Source organism: Neomonachus schauinslandi, chromosome 1, assembly GCF_002201575.2.
Source record: "Neomonachus schauinslandi chromosome 1, ASM220157v2, whole genome shotgun sequence".
NCBI lineage: Eukaryota > Metazoa > Chordata > Mammalia > Carnivora > Phocidae > Neomonachus > Neomonachus schauinslandi.
In genome coordinates this window covers 208,346,307-208,367,599 of record NC_058403.1, presented here as the reverse complement: position 1 = coordinate 208,367,599, position 21,293 = coordinate 208,346,307, and the positions used below count along the sequence as shown (strand labels likewise).

The 21,293-nt window shown below is 50.9% G+C and overlaps 1 protein-coding gene across 3 annotated transcripts in view; it reads left to right on the top strand.

The window, feature by feature from the left end:
- The window catches only part of INSR (insulin receptor), a 125,035-nt gene extending 104,096 nt beyond the window's left edge, over positions 1–20,939 (top strand). For 2 of the 3 annotated variants that reach the window (XM_021704960.2, XM_044915489.1), the window contains 9 exons: positions 4,430–4,589; positions 8,612–8,714; positions 10,028–10,095; positions 12,509–12,753; positions 13,771–13,881; positions 13,970–14,129; positions 15,740–15,869; positions 16,181–16,315; positions 19,407–20,939. In XM_021704960.2, coding sequence (XP_021560635.1) covers positions 4,430–4,589; positions 8,612–8,714; positions 10,028–10,095; positions 12,509–12,753; positions 13,771–13,881; positions 13,970–14,129; positions 15,740–15,869; positions 16,181–16,315; positions 19,407–19,761 — 1,467 coding nt within the window. In that variant the 3' untranslated portion in view covers positions 19,762–20,939. The remainder of the gene's footprint in view (positions 1–4,429; positions 4,590–8,611; positions 8,715–10,027; positions 10,096–12,508; positions 12,754–13,770; positions 13,882–13,969; positions 14,130–15,739; positions 15,870–16,180; positions 16,316–19,406) is intronic. The other variant, XM_021704961.2, reaches the window with a different exon arrangement.
- The last annotated feature ends 354 nt before the right edge of the window (positions 20,940–21,293 follow it).

Here is a 21,293-nt window from a genome sequence, read left to right as displayed (position 1 = left end):
TGCCAAAATGTGAAAATAATAAGCCTCTCAGGACCAATGAAATGCAATAAATCCTCAGAATAACCCAGTGAGCTTGGTCCGGAGGCAGCCAGAATTTTTTTGTCCAGGATCCATAAGAATAAAGTCAGGATTCAAACCCAAGACTATCTGATGTTCTAATCCGAGGGTTGGCAACTGTTTTTTTCTGTCAAGGGCCAGATACTGAACATATCTGGCTTCCCAGCCGGATGGCCTCTGTTGCAAATACTTAACTCTGCTGTTGTAGCTCTGTATAATGGGTATGGTTGTGTGCCAATGCAACTTTTTTTTACAGAAACAAGCAGCAGGCTGGCGTTGGCCAGCCCCCGCTCTAAGCCATGCCCGTAACTACTTTGGGGTGGATCTCCATCCCCAGAAGGGCTGGGGTCTGCTCCTGCCGGGAGAGGCGCCGGCCAGGGCTTGAATCCACCTGCGCACAATTCTCCCCTTGACCGTGTGACTTCAAGCAGATGAGTCGCATCACCTCCTTGGGTTTGACTGAGCCCTTTCCCTGTCCCAGACACAACCCTGAGTCCTTTGCAACCATCCGTTTGAACCTCTCAGTGACCCGACCGGGTGGGATCTGTTAGTGTCTCCTTTTTTGGCCAGGAGTCCGGAGGAGCTGAGTGGACTTGCTCAGGGTCACACACCCAGCATCTTAAATCCAGACCTTTGCGCTCCCGAATCTACCGTCTGCAGTTGAGGGCGGTCACTTAAGTCAGAGGTCGTTTTCTGTAAATGGCCAGAGAGTTTAAGTTTTTAGTTTTGGGAGCCATAAAGTCAGGCTTGGGCATGAGGGTTTTTGTTTGTTTGTTTTATAATAACAGCTTTACTGTGACACATTCACATACCATAAAATACACCCATTTCAAATATACAATTCGGGCGCCTGGCTGGCTCATTCGGTGGAGCGTGCGACTCTTGGTCTTGGGGTTGTGAGTTCGAGCCCCACGTTGCGTGTAGAGATTACTCAAAAATAAAATCTTTACAATACAATAAAATAAAATACACAATTCAATGGTGAGTTTTTTTGTTAATTTTTTACAATTTTTAAGTATTCTCTACACCCAACGTGGGGCTCGAACTCACAACCCTGAGACCAAGAGTCGCACGCTCCACCGACTGAGCCAGCCAGGCGCCCCTATAATTCAATGTTTTTTTAATTCACAGAGTTGTGCGACCATCACCACATCAATTTCAGAGTATTTTCATCACCCTAAAAAGTCCCCCCACCCCCCAGTCTCCCCTGCCTCGTCTCCCTCCAGTCTCTGTCAACCACTAACCTACTTTCTGTCTCTGTGGATTTGCCTGTTCTCGATACTTCCTATGAATGAATCGTACAATACATGGTCCTTCTGTTGCTAGCTTCTGTCATTATCATAATGTCTCCAAGGTCCATCCACGTGGCGGTGCATGTCCACGCTTCCTTCCTTTTCATGGCTGAGAAATATTCCAGCATGTGGATGGACCACATTTTGTTACCACTCACGCGTAGACGGACATTTGGGTCGTTTTCACCTTCTGGCCATTGTGAATAATGCTGCTTAGAGCATTTGCGTGCAAGTGTTTGTGCGGACGCATGGTTTCAGTTCTCCTGGGTGCATATCAAGGGATGGAGCTCCTGGGTCCTGTGCCAACTCTTTTAAGGAAATGCCCACTCTTTCCACAAGGGGCTGCACCATTTTATATCCCCACCAGTAGCGTCTGAGGGTTCCAGTTTCTCCACATGGTCGCCGACACATGTTCTAGGCTGTCTCTGATTAGAGCCGTACTGGTGGGTGTGAGTGGTATCACACTGTGGTCTGGATGTGCATTTTCCTGATGGCTCATTTGGGCTCGAGTTTTGTGCCTTTCCCTGAACCCATGGGACTCTTCAGCTTCAGGCAGCTTCGGGCAATTTAGCGTCAGCCCTGGAACTGGGGTGGGGTTGAGGATGGGAGGCAAAGAGGAGGGGCAGCTTCCAAAGGAAGTTTGGGATGTTGTGGGCAGCAAGGAAGAGAATATGGATTCTGGGCAGTGAGCATCACATTTCCACTACAGACCCTCCTTGGTTTTATTCCTGCTGCTGTGACCAACTCTTTCCCATTTGCCTGGAATTTGCCAGTGTTGAGCACAGAAGTCCTACATCCTAGGAATCCCTTGGTTCTGGGTAAACTGGGACAGTTGGTTACCCTATTGGCATTGGACCTAACCCTAAATTCTCCCAGCTGCCTTTGGCTGGACTGCCTCCCCCGTTCCTGGAGCCCACGGGTCACCGGTAGGAATCCCCACTAGAGCCTCTGCCCCACATGGCCCAGCACCAATCCCAGATAGACTGGCCCTATTTACCCTTTGGGGGAACAGAGACTTAGCGGGGGGAGGGAACGGGAGAGAGTGAGAGATTATAATCACCTTTTAAAAAAACCTTTTCATAGATAAGATGGCGGATCATCTCCATTTTCCTTTATTGCCTAACATTGCTTTGATAAAGAAAATAATGTAAAAAAAATTTTTTTTGTATACACCATTAGTACTGTTGGGGTATGATTTTGCCAGTTCTACAAAATTCTCTCCAGCATTTGGTGGGATGTCTTCTTCTTTTTCTTCTTCTTCTTCTTCTTTTTTTTTTTTTTTGGTATTTGCTAGGCTGATAGCTGAAATCACTTCTAGCTGCATCACTTTTGCATCTCCCTCTCCTCGAACCTCACGTTCAAGTCATTTGCCCTCCTACTTCGTCCCCTCTCTGCCCAGAAGACCTGGACCGCCCCCTTCCCTGGAAGGAGCATCGCTTTTTAATTTTGGTGTACTCCTATCCTTTGCTTCAGCATCTTTCATGGTTTTGAGCTTCTGTCTTGTTGGCACAAACTTTCATATAATTGGCTTCTTTACTCTTAGGTTTCGCTTCTCGTTTTGCTTTTCATTTTTGTTTTTCGGTGTCTGTGGAGACAGCTGCCTCAGGGTCTAGTTCCTTCTGTTCATGCTCCCTTCCCTCTCCTTCGCCCCTTGAGGTGTGTGGGGTGCATGGCCGGCCTTGGAGGATGCATTTCCCCTTTGTCCCCGATAGCAGCTACCTTCGGTTTCTATATTTGCTTATTTGTCCCTTTCTACTTGGTGACTCATCCAACTTGGATGAACCTTTGGACCAGAGCCCCCACCCCCTGCTGCCAGCCCCATCCAGCCCGATCTGTTTTCTTGCTGTTATTGTCACATGATGAGCATGGGAGTTTTTACATTTCTTTCTCTGCCCACTAAAATTTTCCAGTCCAGCTCTCTGCATGCACTATAAACTTGGAGCTGTTTTGGAAAGTTTTTAAAATTTGGCCCGACGCGTGCAGGGTTCATGGTCCCACTTCCCAGTGAGCCTCTTGCCTCTCCTACTAAGATCTGGGTTGATCTCTGTTTACACGGTGATCACTGGGGTGTGTGCGCTTTACTTATCTCCTCTCCGTTTTCAGAGATTGAGGTAGGTCCCAACTCTTTTTCAGAATGGTCAAGTAAATCGAATCAAAACAAAAGGCTGCACCAGGGGAAGGAAGGAGCTTTAAAATTTGTCCTTAAGACATTAAGCCCATGCATATGTAAGCCCATGCATGTGTTTGGTTCTGAGGCCACGAGGTGTGTGTGGGGGCAAAGCCTGAAATTTGATTTAGGTCATGTGGGGCTCTTCTTTCCTGTCCTTCTGGGACTTTCTAGAGGCCTGGTGACAAGGCCTCACAGTGGTTCCAAAAAGGCTGGGAGCCAGATGGTTCTGGATTCAAGGGTGGTTGGCCCAGCCACTTACCGGCTAGGAGCCCTCCGACCAACCGTCTCGTCTCTTCAACCAGGGGTCGGCAAAGTATTTTTGTACTCCTGTTCTTGTACAGCTTGAGCGCTAAGGATCGCTTTCATATCTTAAAATGGCTGGAGAGAGAAAAAAATTCAAAACGTCGAGAGAAGAACAGTGTCACGACACGTGTCAGCCTAACGTGGAGTTCAGCGTTTGGCGTCCACGACACTCCGTGGGCACATGGCCACGTCCGTTTGTGGACGGATGTTACGGATTTGGGCTTGGTCCCCGGCTGCTTTCGCGCTGCCACAGCAGAGCTGAGTGGGTCACAGTGACCGTCTGGCCCCCTTGACAGCGAAGGTTCGCGGACCTCGGCCCCGGGCCCCCAGCATGAGGCCGAGCCCCAGTGGGGTCGTCATAGGAAGCAAATGAGCCGATCCAGGGCGAATGCTTGGCTTGCGGTTTAGGAAGGGTTGGCTGTTATCAGTGATGACAGCCTCCACGTCCGCGTCCTTCCCCGGAGAGCGAGCGTGCGGAAATTCTGACGGTCCTGATGCGGCTGGAGCGCGGGGTGCCCTGATCGCGCCTTCCTTCCAGGGATGGACGCTCCCGAGTGGCGAAGAAGGACCCCCCACACCCTCCCCTTCTCCTCCCCTTGTCTTGCAGGAGCTGCACCTCTGTGTCTCCCGCAGACATTTTGCTCTGGAGCGGGGCTGCAGGCTGCGTGGGCTGCCGCCGGGGAATTACAGCGTGCGAGTCCGGGCCACCTCCCTGGCGGGCAACGGCTCGTGGACAGAAGCCACCTATTTCTACGTGACAGACTATTGTAAGTCTGCGCTTGGGGCTGGGCGTGGCAGGACACTGCAGAGGATAGCCAGGGAAGCTCGGAGGCTGTGCCCGCGGGCCCTGGACTTGACCTCCGGTTCTGCTGGCTGCTGCTGTGTGACCTGGGCAGTGTGCTTGACCTCTCTGAGCCTGTATGTTCTCATCTGACCATGGGGATAATTATAGGAATACCCCCCCTCCCCGCCCCGCCTTGGAGGTGAAAGGAGGTTTCAGTGACATTATGAAGGTCAAGTGGCTGGCCCAGGGCACGTCTGATGAACACATTAGCTCCTGTTACTAGTGTCCTGATACTGATTTTTGATGGGTTGTGCCCTCCAAGGGAGGACACGGGAGCTTGCTTGCTGAGTCTCAGATGTGCTCTTGATATGCAGGCAGTGAATGCTGCCGTTGGGTGAGCAAGACACGCTGTGGACAGTAGGGTGGGCGGCTGGGAAGGCTGAACTGGTCAGGGAAGGCTTCCTGGAGGAGGTGCATCTTGACTGAGACCCAGAAGAATATACAAGCGGGGACAAAAGAAGACGGTCATCCTGGCATGTGGCAGGAGCCTAGACACTTGAATGAGTGAACAAATGACTTGGAAGGAGGGGAGATTCTAGACCAGGAGGGGTGGGAGCTTGGGTGGGAGGGGGTGAGACAAGGTTCCTGCTTGGCCGGCTGGATTTTCACATACCAGGCCTGGTGGGACTTGGGAAGGTGGGAAGTGATTCTTCTCTGGTGTCTGGACACCAGCTGGGTGTGTGACACCACGATTCTGATGCTGCCTAGTGGGGTGAGCACAGACCCTGCCAAGTTAGGAGCACGGTTCCCAGCAAGACGGCCCTCACTTCAGATGCCAGATGCAAGTTGGGGGTTCTCCAAGCCCCCCACACTTCTGACCAACTGGCAACAAACTCAGCGGTTCCCACGACCCCCCTCAGATTCAGTCATTTGCTCGATCAGCTCACAGAGCTCAGGAAAGTGCTATATTACAATGACGGTGTTATTGTAAAAGCTATCAGTCGGGACCACCCAAGTGAAGAGACACCCAGGGGAGGGTCGGGAGGGTCCAGGACACTGAGCTCCTGTGTCTTCTCCCAGTGGAATCAGGACGTGTGGCGATGCCCTCCCCGCATACCATGTGTTTACCAGCCAGCAAGCTCCTCTGAGCTTTGGTGTCCAGGGTGTCACTCGCTAGGCATTGCTGATCACATTGCTGGCTGTGTGATGGAACTCCCTCTGCAGCCCCTCTGCTCTCTGGAGGTCAGGCCGGCGCAGGCCCCAACCTTCCAATCACGTGTGTGGTCTGCTGGTGACCAGCCCCCATCCTGGGTCATCTCATCCCATAGCATAAGCTCAGGTTGTGTTCCAAGGGGCTCGTCAATAACAAAGACACTCTTTTTTTTTTTTTTTAAAGATTTTATTTATTTATTTGAGACAGAATGAGAGAGAGAGAGCACATGAGAGGGGGGAGGGTCAGAGGCAGAAGCAGGCTCCCTGCTGAGCAGGGAGCCCGATGCGGGACTCGATCCCGGGACTCCAGGATCATGACCTGAGCCGAAGGCAGTCGCCCAACCACCTGAGCCACCCAGGCACCCAATAACAAAGACACTCTTATTACCCAGGATATTTCAAGGATTTGGAATCTCTCTCTCAAAAACCAGGGATGCCGTGAATAAAATTCCAAGGAAAATGTCAAAGTGGGAAAAACATTGGTGATATCATTGACAAAGAGTTAATATCCTTGATATAAAATGAAGATATATGTGTAGGACATGAGTAGAAGATATATATAAATCCTAACACAAGGATAGGCAAAGAACATAAATAGCCAATTTAAAATGAAATACAAAGATAAAAAACATAAAAAAAGTCCAACCTCAAAGCCACACCAAAAAAAAAAAAAAAAGAAGAAGCAAATTAAAATGAGATGTGATTTTTAACTTATCGAATTGGCAAGGCTTTTGTTTCTGTTTAATTATAGTACTTAGTGTTATTCAAATTATAGACACATGGACTTTTTTTTCATGGTTGGTGAGTGCTAAAATATAGTACTTTATTTTTGAAAAGATTTTTATTTATTTGAGAGAGCAAGCAAGAGAGAGAGCATGAGCTTGAGGGGAGGGGCAGAGGCAGAGGGAGAAGCAGGCTTCCCGCTGAGCAGGGACCCCGGTGCTGGGCTCCATCCCAGGATCCTGAGATCATGATCTAAGCTGAAGGCAGATGCTTGACTGACTGGGCCACCTAGGTGCCCCTAAAATATACTGCTTTTTTAATATGTATCAAACATAAAGGATCTTACTATGTGAACCGACAATTCTGGTTCTAGAAATTTATCCTGAGGAAATGATCAGAGATGTCCAAAAAAGATACATGTTCAAGGAAATGCAGCCCAGCATTACCAAAGATAGCAAAAAGTCTGGAGAATTAAAACAATTCTTTATTTTGCAGCAGGGAGGCAGGCAGGGCACCCAAGGTGCAAATTTGAAGGAGGCACTCACCCCCAGGGGCTGACCCTGCATCTCCATGACTCAGAGCAAGAGTCCTCAAATTTTGCACCCTGGTGCTTCCCTTTCTTCACCCTGGTTCCATGGCCACGGGAATCGGTGGTGTGAGCAGGACTGTGGGGTCTGGGAAGCCGAGACAGGGTGTGGGGGGGGTGAAGCCTGGCTCTCAGATTGTGTCCCTAGACCCACTAAGTCCTGGCAACTTGGTGACCTCCAGCTTTCCTGCTCCTGAGGAAGAAGGGACAAGGAGGAGGGACATGCAGACAACTGCATGTGGCCATAGGTTTCCTTTTCTCATGTCCCATTCAACCACCAAATATTTACAGAGTCTTTCTGTGGCCAGGAGCTGCCGGGGAGGGGGAGGAGGCAGTTTCCTGTCATTCAGGAGGGTGTCTCAGGGTGCCCTCCGTGGCCTTGGCCAAGCACTTCTTCAGATGGTCCCGCTTGAAATCCCTGCTCCACCAGGGGTCAGTTGTAGGATTTGGGGCAAGACCCCTCCAGTCTCTGAGCCTCTTTTCCCAATCTGTGAACTGGTCTTAGTCACGGTCCCTCCCACCTTGGCTTATGTGACGATTAAGTAAAACCAGCCAACACAGAGCACTTCAAATAGCGCCTGGTGTTTTCCTAAGTGTTCGGTAAACCGCTGTTGATAGGAAAGACCTTAGGGACCAGGGACCAGGTTCCCTCCGAGATTCCTTAGAACCCATTTTCCTCCTTGGCTTCGGAGAGTCTGAATACACAGGCATGTTTATAAATGCAGACAACTTGGCCTTACATGCAAATTTTTAAAAAATGAGGGCTCCACAGCATTTCTTCGGTGAATTTAAAAGGATTTTTTTGAGGGGAGGACCGCCTAGCACACAGGGCCCTTTCTGGTGAATTTTTCATCTGTGAGAGGTGCTGTTGGGATTAATTTGCAGGGCCCACTGCAAGATGAAAATACAGGTCCCCTTGTTTAAAAATTATTAAGACTCTTTTTAAAGATTTTATTTATTTGAAAGAGCAAGAGAGCACGAGTGGGGGGGGGGGAGGGACAGAGGGAGAGGGAGAAGCAGGCTTCCTGATGAGCAGGGAGCCCGATGGGCTCGATCCCAGGACCCAGGGATCAGACCTGAACCAAAGGCAGACGTTTAACCGACTGAGCCACCCAGGTGCCCCTAAAAATTATTAAGACTTTCAAGATGGTGACAGTGGAGTGTTAGGGATGAGGGCCCTTCCAAGTGTGGGGACTTGGGCGATGGCCTGGGTTGCGTGCCTGTGAGCTGGCCCTGGGGGGGGCGGGTGGGAGAAGGCTGACAGTAGGCAGTGGTCTGGGGGTCAGGGCCTCTGAGCCTGGCGCCCAGCCCCGTGGAGCAAGCTGGTGTTTTAGGACTGCTGGAAAGGAGGGGCCGGGGAGACCAGGGGAGAGGCTCGGGGACAAGAGAAGGGGCAGGTGCGTGTGGCCCTTCATTATAGGTATAGGTGTGATTTGTGATAGCACATTTTGATGTGAACCATTTATTTTCTTATTCTATTTCAGTAGATGTCCCGTCGAATATTGCAAAAATCATCATCGGCCCCCTCATCTTTGTCTTTCTCTTCAGTGTTGTGATTGGAAGTATTTACCTGTTCCTGAGAAAGAGGTGGGTGCGGTGGTATGCTGGTAGATGGTTGAAGACTGGCTCTCCAGGAAAGAAAGTATGCCTCGATCTAGAGAGAGCTGTTAGCTAAGTTTATTATAAATTGGACTGACATAAGGGATGGGAATAGCACGCAACTTACAGGTAATGATCATAATACCATTTGTAACACTCTCTATCCTAAATTCCCCCTAGCTCGTTATTCTCACCAAATGTTTTGGTTGATTTTTCTTCCCCCCCCCCCCTTGAACCTTTGTATCTACAGCCAACCTGTGGTGGCAAGTGATGAATGAGCATAGCTCGACCTGAATGTTCATTGATACTTTGTTTTCATTAAAGAGCAAGGTAAAAATGAACTAAGATGTGTAGGTTCATCGAGGAAGAAGTGACTTCGCTCAGTCACGTAGTAACTCTTAGATGCTGGAGGAACATTTTCTCAAATTTTTTTTTTTTTTTTGCCATTTGCAAATCATGGCCACAGAGATGACATCCTTTTTTGTTGTTGTTGTTTAAGATTTATTTATTTTAGAGAGCGAGAGCAAGAGAGAGAGAGAGAGAGCAGGGGGTGGGGCAGAGGAAGAGAGAATGCCAAGCAGACTCCATCCTGAGCACAGAGCCCGATGCGGGGCTTGATCCCAGGACCCTGAGATCATGACCTGAGCCGAAATCAAGAGTCGGCCGCTTCACTGACTGAGCCCCACCGGCGCCCCAAAATGACACACTTTTAAGCTTATTCTGCATTGTTAACATTTTTTGCCATCCTTTTCTCAAGCCTGGACAGACAACAGAACAATAGATCAAGTCTTGGTTTGTACCGTTCCTGTTTCTTTCTATGATGTAAATATTCCTACTGTGGCCAATTTCCAGCTACAGACATACCACTGATGATAGTAAGAAGCAAAATGATAATTAGGAAGTGGTGAGTTTTGCTTTCAATGTCATTTTGTTTAATCGTAAGCTTATGTCATTTAATTTTGGACGATGGCTCTATTAATAACCTGCTCTCAGATTTCCTGAAAACTTAGCAGTTGTTTCTCAGGAGCTGGGATGAGAACAGCAAAGGGCGAGTGGCTTGTAGGTATTACACGGACAGCCACAGATTACAGTGTAGGGTCCCATGTTGATGTGCGTAAGTAGCCGTCTGATGGGCTTCTACTCCGTTTAACACCCCAGGATCCAGGGGTGTTATCCAGGATCATGTGGATGCTGCTGCTAAGGGTTGTCATTGGCACTGGGGAGCTTGTGACCCCCCCGTGTGAGTGACCCAGAGCCCCGTGAGAATATCCAGCTGGAATGTCTGCCTCTTTCTCTTCCAGGCAGCCGGATGGGCCACTGGGACCGCTGTACGCGTCTTCAAACCCCGAGTACCTCAGTGCCAGTGACGGTGAGTCCCATCCCCGTGCCCCTGGGTTGACAGAATCCTGCCTTTTGGGGTCCCTGGCCGTCACTGTCACGTGCAAGTCCGGGGCTGGCCCCCGGGGAGGCTGAGATGAGCCCTCTGGTTCACGTGAGCTCGCAGACCTGCCCCTTGCTGCAGAGCAGCCAGACAGCTGCCATCTGGCACCTGTTTGGACGGGCTGGTCTAGCTGGTCTGGGACCCGTGAGCTGGGCTGGGAGGCTGACAGAGAGTCCGGTGTCCCAGCTGTTGGGGGCCGGGGGTGGAATTGGGACCTGGGCCAGAAACCCGCACCGAGGGTCAGAGCCAGAGGGCCGCGTATGGACTCGCCATCCAGGTTGGGGGTCGGGAGCCAAAATGAGACACTGCGGATAAGGGGCAGGGAAGACAAGAGTGAAGGGTAAGATGGGGTCCGCAGGAGGCTGTGTGGACTGAAACCTGTATTTCCCGTGATTGTACACTGAGTGGCCCCTGCTGATGAGGCTCTCCTTCCGAGGAGAAAGCGTCTGCCACATTACAAGTTTCCAAAGTCCTTCACGCAGCAGAAACCAAAAAGTGACTTCCGAGGCATGAACGCTGTTGCCTGGCAGGATGCTGCCATGGGATACGGGGGTGATGTTTTTAGGGACACCCAGGATTTGTTTTCATCAGGTCCGATAGGGGAGTGTGGGAGAAGGTGGACAAGAGCTTTTATTGTGGTGTCCTTGGGAAGGCAAGGCAAGGCGGGGTAAGACCGAGGACTCGCTGTCTTGAATGATTTCAGTGGGTTCTGGGGTGTAGGGGCTGGCTCTGGGGTGATCGGCCCCCCTGGGGGGGGGTTACGGCTTGGGCTCTGGATCGGTGGTTTTGCAGGTAGAAGGTGCTGTCACAGGCAAGTCATTTACTGTCTCTAGGGATTGGCCGCCCTTGGGAGGGGCAGTCCCTCCAAGGTCATCGAGGCCCCAGATGCTAAAGCATCAGAATAGGGAAACTAGGAGAGGTGGGCCTTCCAGGTGGGAATTGTGCAGGGAACAGGAGCGGGAGGGAGTGAACATGGATGGGGGCGCCTCCTCCCCCAGCTTGGGGATGGCATTGTTAGCCCACTTCGGAGGTGGGGAAGCTGAACCTCAGGGCTGCCACTGGACCCCATGGTAAGGGGTGAGGCCAGGATGGTTGTGCAGGGCTGCCCCTGCGCCCTACCACCCTGCTTCCTTCTGGGAATGCAGGAGCGGCTGAGGGCACAGGGGTGCCCGGTGAAAGCTGGAAATTGGACCTCAAGGGTCTCTAAGGCTGGGAGGGCCTGGGCCAAAGGGAACGCACAGGGAAAGATCCAGGCTTGGAGCCCCGGGGGACAGGGTATCCCCACTGAGCATCTGTGTGTGCTCATCTGCCTGAGGCTCTGGTGACCGAATCAGTTTGCTGGGGCTCCTGTAACAAACACTATGGACCGGATGGCTTAGCAAACAGAATTTTGTTTCCTCACGGTTCTGGAAGCTGGGAGTCTGAGATCAAGGCGTCAGGAGGGTTGGTTTCTCCTGAGGCCTCTCTCCTTGGGCTGTGGACGACTGTGTTCTCCCCAGGTCCTCACATGGTCAGCCTTGTGTGCATGTCTGTGTCTGAATGTCCTCTTCTTAAAAGGACACCAGTCATATGGGATTAGAGCCACCCCACTGACTTCATTTGAACTTGATTGCCTCTGGAATGGCCCTGTCTTTAAATACATTCTGAGGTACCAGGATTAAGACTTCAACATAAGTTCTGGGGGGGTGGGGGCACAGTTGAGCCCCCCTTCTGAGGAAAGCAAGAACCATTTTGGCTTTTCTTATGAGGCCTTTGTGCATTCGTCTGCAAATTTGTTTGCTGTTTAGTGAACCACCCCAAAGTTAGTGGCTTGAAACAACCAGCATTTCAGTTCGGTGGGTCTGCCACCTGGGATCTGCTCGGCTGGGCAGACCTTTTGATCTCGCCGGGGCTCATTGACATGGCTATAGGCTGCCTGCCGATCAGCTGGTGCTGGGTAGTCTCGGATGGGCTCACTGGTATGGCCAGCAGTTGGCAGGCTGGCTGGTCTCCCATCCCCTTGGCACTTTGCAGAAACAACAGCCTCAGATGGGAAGTAGTGTTGTGGGGTGGCGGGGCTCTGAAATCAGATAGAAAGGACGAGGAGGCAGGCTCAGCTCGGCACGTACCGGCCAGAACCCTGGACTGGTGGTGGCTCCTTCCCAGGCCTCTGCTGTCCCTCCATGAGGGACAGGGACCCACGCCTGTCCTGTTCTCGGCTCTGCACCCAGTGCCTGGCACAAGTCCTGGACCACAGAAGTCCCTTAATGAACATTCGCCAGTGGGAAGGCCCCGGTGGGAGGTGGCTGGGGGTCCCCCCTGGGGGTCCGCCGAGGACGCTGTGTAGATAAATGAGGAGTAGTCTTCCCATGTTCTGTGTATGTGCCGGACGAGTGGGAGGTGCCTCGGGAGAAGATCACGCTCCTGCGTGAGCTGGGGCAGGGCTCCTTCGGCATGGTGTACGAAGGCAACGCGAGGGACATTGTCAAGGGCGAGGCGGAGACCCGCGTGGCGGTGAAGACGGTCAACGAGTCGGCCAGTTTGCGAGAGAGGATCGAGTTTCTCAACGAGGCCTCAGTCATGAAGGGCTTCACCTGTCATCACGTGGTGAGTCCTGCCTTTGCCCTGAAGCGGACAGAGGTGTCCTTTCGTGCCTGCTGCCTTGTCCCCCCCTCCTCCGTCCTTCCTCCTCCTCCCGCACGAAGCAGGACGACTCTAGGTGTGGACCCCCAGCCTGTCCCCCACTCTGCTAAGCACCCTAAAGGTGTCGGGGAGGCTCCGTCCCTTCTCCCTTCTCGAATCCTGTCCTCTCCCCCCTTGCACGGAGCCGGACTCCTTCCTTTGCCTTCCACAATCTTTTGTCTCTTCCCTCTTCCTGGCCCCTTTGTAACCCTGAAATATGCAATGGATGGTTCGCTCCATCCCTGTCCCCCCTCCTGAGTCAGCCCAGACTCTTCCCATGCTGCTGCTCCCATGTGGCCCCACAGCTTCTCCTTGAGCCTTGTGTCCTTTCTTCCCTGCCATGCGTGGCTGAGGGGATCTGCTCTGTGCTGAGCCCCAGTCTTGTCTCTTCGGTGCAGCAGATTCCTGCCCTCTTACGGAGTTTCCAGGACAGCCGTGGACACAGACCCTAAACCCAATAAGTTCCTCATGGAGGACGTTAGGAGCCGATGCTGTGGCAGGATGGAACAAGAGAGCAGAGTCAGGGGCTGGGCATTTGGGAGTGGGGAAGGTGTTGTAAGGACGGAGGGACTGAGCCATGTGGACATGGCAGGGAACAGAGGGCCTGGCAGAGGGAACAGCAAGTGCAAAGCCTTGGAAGTGGGAATGTGCCTTATGTGCTCAGGGCCCCCGAGGAGATCTCCAGGGGTCTGCCTCGGAGTGTTGCTGTGTGGGGGCATGTCCCTCTGCTCCCCCACCCCGCCAGACTGTGACTCCTGAATTCTCCCTCCCTCACCCGACCCTCCTGTCCCCACAAGGCACTGACCCTGGCATTTGAGCTAGACAGACCAGGGCTCCCCACACAGGGTGCTGTGTGTGACGCAGACATCAGACGGGGAGACCTTGGTGATGGAAACCTTCCCACCGACCCTCACCCAAGATTGCGCTGTGCTTGCTCCGCAGGTCCGCCTCCTGGGGGTGGTGTCCAAAGGCCAGCCAACGCTGGTGGTGATGGAGCTGATGGCTCACGGCGACCTGAAGAGCTACCTCCGCTCCCTGCGGCCGGAGGCTGAGGTGAGCTGGTTCTGGGGACCCGGCAGGGCGCCTGCCCCCAGCCGCGGGCACCCGGGTCCCTCAATGCCACCCCCTGTTTCGACTTCAGAATAACCCCGGCCGCCCTCCCCCTACCCTGCAAGAGATGATTCAGATGGCGGCGGAGATTGCCGACGGGATGGCCTACCTGAATGCCAAGAAGTTTGTGCACCGAGATCTCGCAGCCCGAAACTGCATGGTCGCCCACGATTTCACCGTCAAAATTGGAGGTGCGTCTGGCCTTCTGCTTGGAAATGTGTGGCCCGGGCCCAGTTTGATTGCAGAAGGACTTGTCTGGCCTGAGCAGTCGAGTGTTCGCCAATAGCGCAAAGAGGGCCCGGTCCTCAGACTGTAATTTAATTTCATTTGCTCATGAGCTTGCTCATTTCCTGCTCTGGATGACAGTGGTGTTCCCTGTTGGCAGAAGCCACTGCACTAGGAGCTGACAGATGGACTGACGATGGATAGGTCACCATGATTTTCCTGCCCTCATGCAGCACGCGGTCTTCATCTGCATCACCCGCTGCGGTAGCGGCCATTTACGTTCAAGTTAACTGACATTAACTAGAATTAAAAACGTATTCCCTTGGCTGCACTGGCCACATTGTAAGTGAGCAGTCGCCACCTTGAGCCTGGTGGCTGCCATATTGGGTAGTGTGGCGTAGACCGCGTTCATGATCCCGGCAAGTTCTACTGGACAGGGCTATTGAAAGGTGAACAGTAAAATCGTGCTTGTATGAACAAGAGAAGGAAGGCTGGGGAAAGAGCCCAGGTGATGGTGATGGAAACCTTCCCACCAACCCTCACCCAAGATTGCGCCGTGCTTGCTCCGCAGGTCCGCCTCCTGGGGGTGGCAGCCTTTTGGCCAAAACTTGCAGGATGGGTTGACCTGAATGAATGACAGCATCCCAGGGGGCGTTCCAGCATATGCAAAGGCCTGAGGCTGGAAGCATGGCTGATGTGGGGTGAATAGAAGGAACAGGGAGGGGAGCAGAGTGGCATGAGATGTGAGGTTAGAGAGAGAAGCGGGAGCCAGACCTGGAAGGATCTTATTAGTCAATAAGTCATCTAGCCGTTATCCTAAGGAGCCAGCGCGAAGCCAGAAGTAACGTGATTCTATTTATGATCCCAGACGACATTATCAGCAAGGGAAGCCAGAAGGGATGTCATCCCATTTATAATCCAACAAAGACCTTATCCTCCATTAGTCATGGGAAGCAAGATATAATGTGATCCTATTTATGTAGCTTCTCTTGGGCAGTGGGCTGTCAGAGTCAGGATGGAGGGAAGGTCCTGCAGGTGAGAGATGGCGGTGGGGCCGGAGTGACGGAGAGGAAGAGTTGGGTTAGAGCGGGATGTGGAAGGAGAGCCGGCAGGACTCGCCGCTGTCTTAGATGTGGGTATGAGGAAAGGGGCGTGGTCAAAAGGGGACCTGCCCCTGGGTTTTGAGCCGGGCAGCTGGGTAGCAGTGGGGCCATACCTAGTGGAGAAGAGGAGGTTGGCTGCAGAGACTCAACTCTTTGGTTTGGGATGCCTGCAAGGTCATGGGTGGGAAGGAAGTGTTGCTGAGAATGGGATTCCCAGCTTGTGGGCTGGAACGTCGCTTCTTTGCCACTTGGTGCTGCCTTTTCCTTCCCTTTACGTGGTGGCCCATGCTTTCCCTCCACATCCCCGTGAGTACCCTCAGAATCCATCCTCATGGGATTTGGCCACCACCAAGGTGAGCACACACCTGGGGCAGCTGAGCCCATCTGAGGGCTCTACAAGGCAAGATGGGGCAAGATGGAGACAGCTGGACTGTAGGCTGAAGGTTAAGACCATGTGAACCCTTTGTTGTCAGACTTTGGGATGACCAGAGACATCTATGAAACGGATTACTACCGGAAAGGAGGCAAGGGTCTGCTCCCCGTGCGGTGGATGGCACCGGAATCCCTGAAGGACGGGGTCTTTACCACTTCTTCTGACATGTGGTGAGTGGTGCGTGGATTGGCGGACAGAGTGCTGGGCTCGAATCCCAGGGCATTCCCTTAGTGTGACCAGCAAGAGGGGGCCAGTTAAAATGTGCCTTCCTCACAGCCCCTTGATCAAGAAAGTGAAGGGGAGGACCCTTGCACGGCTACTCATGTTCCGACTGAGACTCATCTAGGCATTTCTGAACGCAGCATGAATTGTTTAACGAACTGGCCAGCCACGTTCTACTAAACCAAAGAGGGGTGCATGTGTGTGCGCGTGTGTGTATTTTTATGGCTCCTTTGTTACTACTTTCAACTGTCGTTGGCAGGTCCTTCGGCGTGGTCCTTTGGGAAATCACCAGCTTGGCAGAACAGCCTTACCAAGGCCTGTCTAATGAACAGGTGTTGAAATTTGTCATGGATGGAGGGTATCTGGATCAACCCGACAATTGTCCAGAGAGAGTGTAAGTGTAGAAAGACCAGGTGGTGTGTGGGCTCTCCATCAAAAAGGCACTGCCCTTTGGTTTGCATGTCGTATGTCTACATGTGTGTGCTTGTGTTTGCATGTTGTGTCTTCGCATGGACGCTTTTTTTGCGCATCACATCTACATACATGCTTGTGTTTGCATGCCGTGTCTTTACACATATGCTTTCTTGCATATCATGTCTGTGGAAGGTTGTAGAAAAACCCTACAGCAATGCTTACCACGGGAGAAGGAAACTGGGTAGCTGGGGTGGGATATTTATGTTTAACTGTTGGTTCTTTATATACTTAACATTTTGTCAGGGAATGAATATAATCTGACATGTCCATTATATCTCAACAGAGTTGGGAAAAAAAGAAATCAGAAGCAGAAACACTAAAATTATGTTTTGGTCAGGGATATGTGTTACCTATCTCCCACTCCCCCAGTTTTTGTTGTAAATTTTGGTCATAGAAAAAATAAGGGGCGCCTGGGTGGCTCAGTCGGTTAAGCGTCTGCCTTCAACTCAGGTCGTGATCCTGGGGTCCTGGGATCGAGCGCCGCCATTGGGCTCCCTGCTCAGCGCAGAACCTGCTTCTTTCTCCCCCTATGCCCTTCCCCCAGCTCATGCTCTCTCTCTTGTTTGCTCGTGCTCTCTCTCTCTCAAATTAATGAATAAAGTCTTTAAAAAAACTATTAAAAAATAAAAAATAAAATGGCATAGCAATTGAAATTTTAAATGATGCTTATAAAATATTTTATAACTTGGTGGATAAACCTATGTTAAAATATTAAATATAAAAAGTGTCTATATATTACATTACCAAATATCTTTAGATAGGAAAGATAAGAGGTTAGATCTGAAGGAGAGTTGTATGCAGACTGCATTTTCTCTATGTTCTGGGGTGTTTCCTTTCTGCCATGAGCTTGTTTACATATAAAGTCCTTTATCAGTGTTTCTTAAGAAAAAAGTTTGCCCGGGGCGCCTGGGTGGCTCAGTTGGTTAGGCGACTGCCTTCGGCTCAGGTCATGATCCTGGAGTCCCGGGATCGAGTCCTGCATCGGGCTCCCTGCTCAGCAGGGAGTCTGCTTCTCCCTCTGACCCTCCTCCCTCTCATGCTCTCTGTCTCTCATTCTCTCTCTCTCAAATAAATAAATAAAATCTTCAAAAAAAAAAAAAGAAAAAAGTTTGCCCTCCTGAAAAATCCAGGGGGAAAGGCCAATCTGAGGCTTCATCCCCCAAGGAATAAGACTGTTCATTTAGAAAACCCAATTGGAAGGGACCTCATATGAAAAAGAATATGAAGTAGAGTTACTTAGAAACTGTGATCAAAGTATTTCTGAATGGTGCTTCGCGAGAGTCCTTTCCTGGCCATTAGCAGCTTGCTGGACTGTTCCAGGACCAGGGAGATCAGGTAGGCCCTAGGGCAGAGGGCCACACACTTTCTATAAAGGGCCGTACTGTAAATATTCTGAGCTTTGTGGGCCCTGTGGCTCTCTGCTGTGGCTACCCAACTTTGTTGTGTAGACTGAAGGCAGCCGTGAACAGTGCATAAGTGAGGACGTGTGGAGACACTTCAGGGGGCCGGATTTGGTAGTTACAGCGGGGAGTGGAAGAGGTAAAAGAGAAACCCCAAGCCCTCAGCACTTGTACTGTGTGTTCTTGGCTGAGTCGGGTTGTAACCCCCTGCTACCAGCTTGGAGAGCATGAGCGCCAGGCCCGCAGGATGGCTGCTCAGAGCTGGCCCTCTAGGTTCAGTCCACTCAGCTGCCCCATCAGGCCTCAAGCATCTCAACCCTGAAGGATCTTTGACCCTAGAAAGATTGCTTCTTTGCACAGGGAAGCCTTTCAAGTAGCCCCAGTAGGAATTAAACTTTATGAAATGTACCAAACGGGAGGAAAAGAAATCAGGAATGTATAAAATGCTCAACCTTGTCCAACATGTAGGTGCATCAAGAGGGGCCCTTCTTTTTTTTTTTTTTTTTTTGCATGGTAATTTTTTTTTTAATTCTTATGTTAATCCCCATACATTACCTCATTAGTTTTAGATGAAGTGTTCCATGATTCATTGTTTGTGCATAACACCCAGTGCTCCATGCAGAACGTGCCCTCTTTAATACCCACAACCAGGCTAACCCATCCCCCCATCCCCCTCCCCTCTAGAACCCTGTTTGTTTTTCAGAGTCCATCGTGTCTCATGGTTCGTCTACCCCTCCGATTTCCCCCGCTTCATTCTTCCCCTCCCGCTACCTTCTTCTTCTCCTTCTTTTTTTTTTTCTTAACATATATTGCATTATTTGTTTCAGAGGTACAGATCTGTGATTCAACAGTCTTGCACAATTCACAGCGCTTACCAGAGCACATACCCTCCCCAGTGTCTATCACCCAGTCACCCCATCCCTCCCACCCCACCCCCCACTCCAGCAACCCTCAGTTTGTTTCCTGCGATTAAGAATTCCTCGTATCAGTGAGATCATATGATACATGTCTTTCTCTGTTTGACTTATTTCGCTCAACATAATACCCTCCAGTTCCATCCACGTCGTTGCAAATGGCAAGATCTCATTCCTTTTGATGGCTGCATAATATTCCATTGTATATATATACCACCTCTTCTTTATCCATTCATCTGTCGATGGGCATCTTGGCTCTTTCCACAGTTTGGCTATTGTGGACATTGCTGCTATAAACATTGGGGTGCACGTACCCTTTCGGATCCCTACTTTTGTATCTTTGGGGTAAATACCCAGTAGTGCAATTGCTGGGTCATAGGATAGCTCTATTTTCAACTTTTTGAGGAACCTCCATACTGTTTTCCAGAGTGGCTGCACCAGCTTGCATTCCCACCAACAGTGTAGGAGGGTTAAGAGGGGCCCTTCTTGATCTGGCCTGGGAATGAGGCAGTCCCTTTGGCTCTCTTTCCAAAACCACTTTTTTTTTTTTTAAGCACCGGTAGAAATCCCATTTCTGTCCTGACCATTGCCAGTGCTGGTGGCCGCCATCTGACGTTGGCACTTGGAGGGGGCTGGGTGGGGACTGCTCGGCCGGGTGCCCCCGGACACATTCCTGACATGTCCCTCTGTCCTGCAGCACCGACCTGATGCGAATGTGCTGGCAGTTCAATCCTAAGATGCGGCCCACCTTCCTGGAGATCGTCGACCTGCTCAAGGACGACCTGCACCCCAGCTTTCCAGAAGTGTCCTTCTTCCACAGTGAGGAGAACAAGGCGCCTGAGAGTGAGGAGCTGGAGATGGAGTTCGAGGACATGGAGAGTGTCCCCCTGGATCGGGCCTCACACGCTCAGAGGGAGGAGGCCGGGGGCCGGGATGGAGGGTCCTCACTGGGCCTAAAGCGGAACTATGAGGAGCATATCCCCTACACCCACATGAACGGGGGCAAGAAAAACGGACGGATCCTGACTCTGCCGAGGTCGAATCCTTCCTAACAGCGCCTGTTTTGGGGAGTGGTTCCCATCTTCGCTTTCCTCTGGTTTGAAGGCCTCCAGAAAACTCAGGATTCTCCTATGAATCTGCCACAGTGTCAGACGGAGCTCAGAGATCATTACTATCCATTGATGTTCATCTATGACTTAAAAACACATGTGTCTGACTGCCAATTTGACAGGCTGTCAGAGAACTGAACTGTGACCCTAGAGGAGAAGGGGTTTCCTCAGCTGCTGTCCTTGTAGGCAACTGCGGTTTTAAGCCAGGATGTTACTATTTTTTTTTCTAGTAGATTGAGAGCAAGCACCTGTTTTTACAAATCTTCTTCTTCTTTTTTTCTTCCTGGTGTCTGAGCTACAGTATAAAGCATAAAACTTGTTTGTGGAACAAAAGTTTGAAAGAAAGAAAAAAAAAACAAAACAAAAACCCAACCCTGTTCCAGTAGAATTTCAGGCTTTCTGGAGTGGGCTTCAGGAAGGTTTTTTTTCTCATCCAGGCTGAAGGATTTTTTTTTTTTCTTCACAAAATCAGTTCCTCAAATTGACCAATAGCTGCTGCTTTTATACTTTTGATAAGGATCTGCAGTCCCAGTGTGTGGCTCACGAGTCTCCGCGTGTGTGCGTGTGTCTATATGTCCAGGCTAGACAGGGCTGGTCAGTGTGTGTGTGTGTGTGCAAAGCGTTCATGCTGAGTTGACGCTTTGAGGGTCGGCTCATGAAGGTTCTGCTCTTCTTGAGCTCCTGATCCTCCCATCTCCTTCCTTCTTATTTACTGGGAGACTGTGCCCTCCACAGATTGTTCTGCCCCAAGCCTAGTCTCAGGAGTCTTTTCTCCCTTAACTTTGGTGAAAAATGTTTCCCAGGAGCCAAGGGAGTAGTTTGGAGTGATAGTGGATCTTTTCAAGACCAAACAAAGCTAGGACAAAAAAAAGACAAAAAGAAAAAAAAAAAAAAAAAAAGAACTGAGATGATTAAGAGTTTTGAGAATATATTTGTAACATATTTAATTTTTTAAAACTCTCCAACGTCAGCCTCATAAGTTATTAACTGTTTCCCGGGGTTGGGGGAGGGCTTGTGGATTGGTCTGCCTGTGTGCAGAGGGGGAGCGAGGCACCAGTTGCTGATCTGTTTGGTCTTAAAGGCATCCACTTTTCTGGGAATAAAGCCACATTAGCTGCTGACCCTTTTGGACGTGATGAGGCCACGCTGAGGGTGTGGGCGATCGGGTTTGGTGGATGGTTTGGTTTCTGCTTGGGGAAGCTGATAGCCACCTGGAGCTGAGTCCCACCTTCAGACACACTTGTGGCTCTTGGATCTGTTGGTTCCTTGTGTGTACCTCGCACGCTTCCTCAACTGGGTGTGCACATACCACAACAAAATCAGACCCCAAAGGGTGACAGCCTAGATGGACTTTGAGAACACTAAGCAATATGAAGCTAGATGCACCTGTCGGTCCCTTCCACCCTCAGGGCATCCAACTGTCCTCAGAGTTGACCTCCCAGAAGCTGCTCTGTGCCCAGTGACCTCAGCTGGGC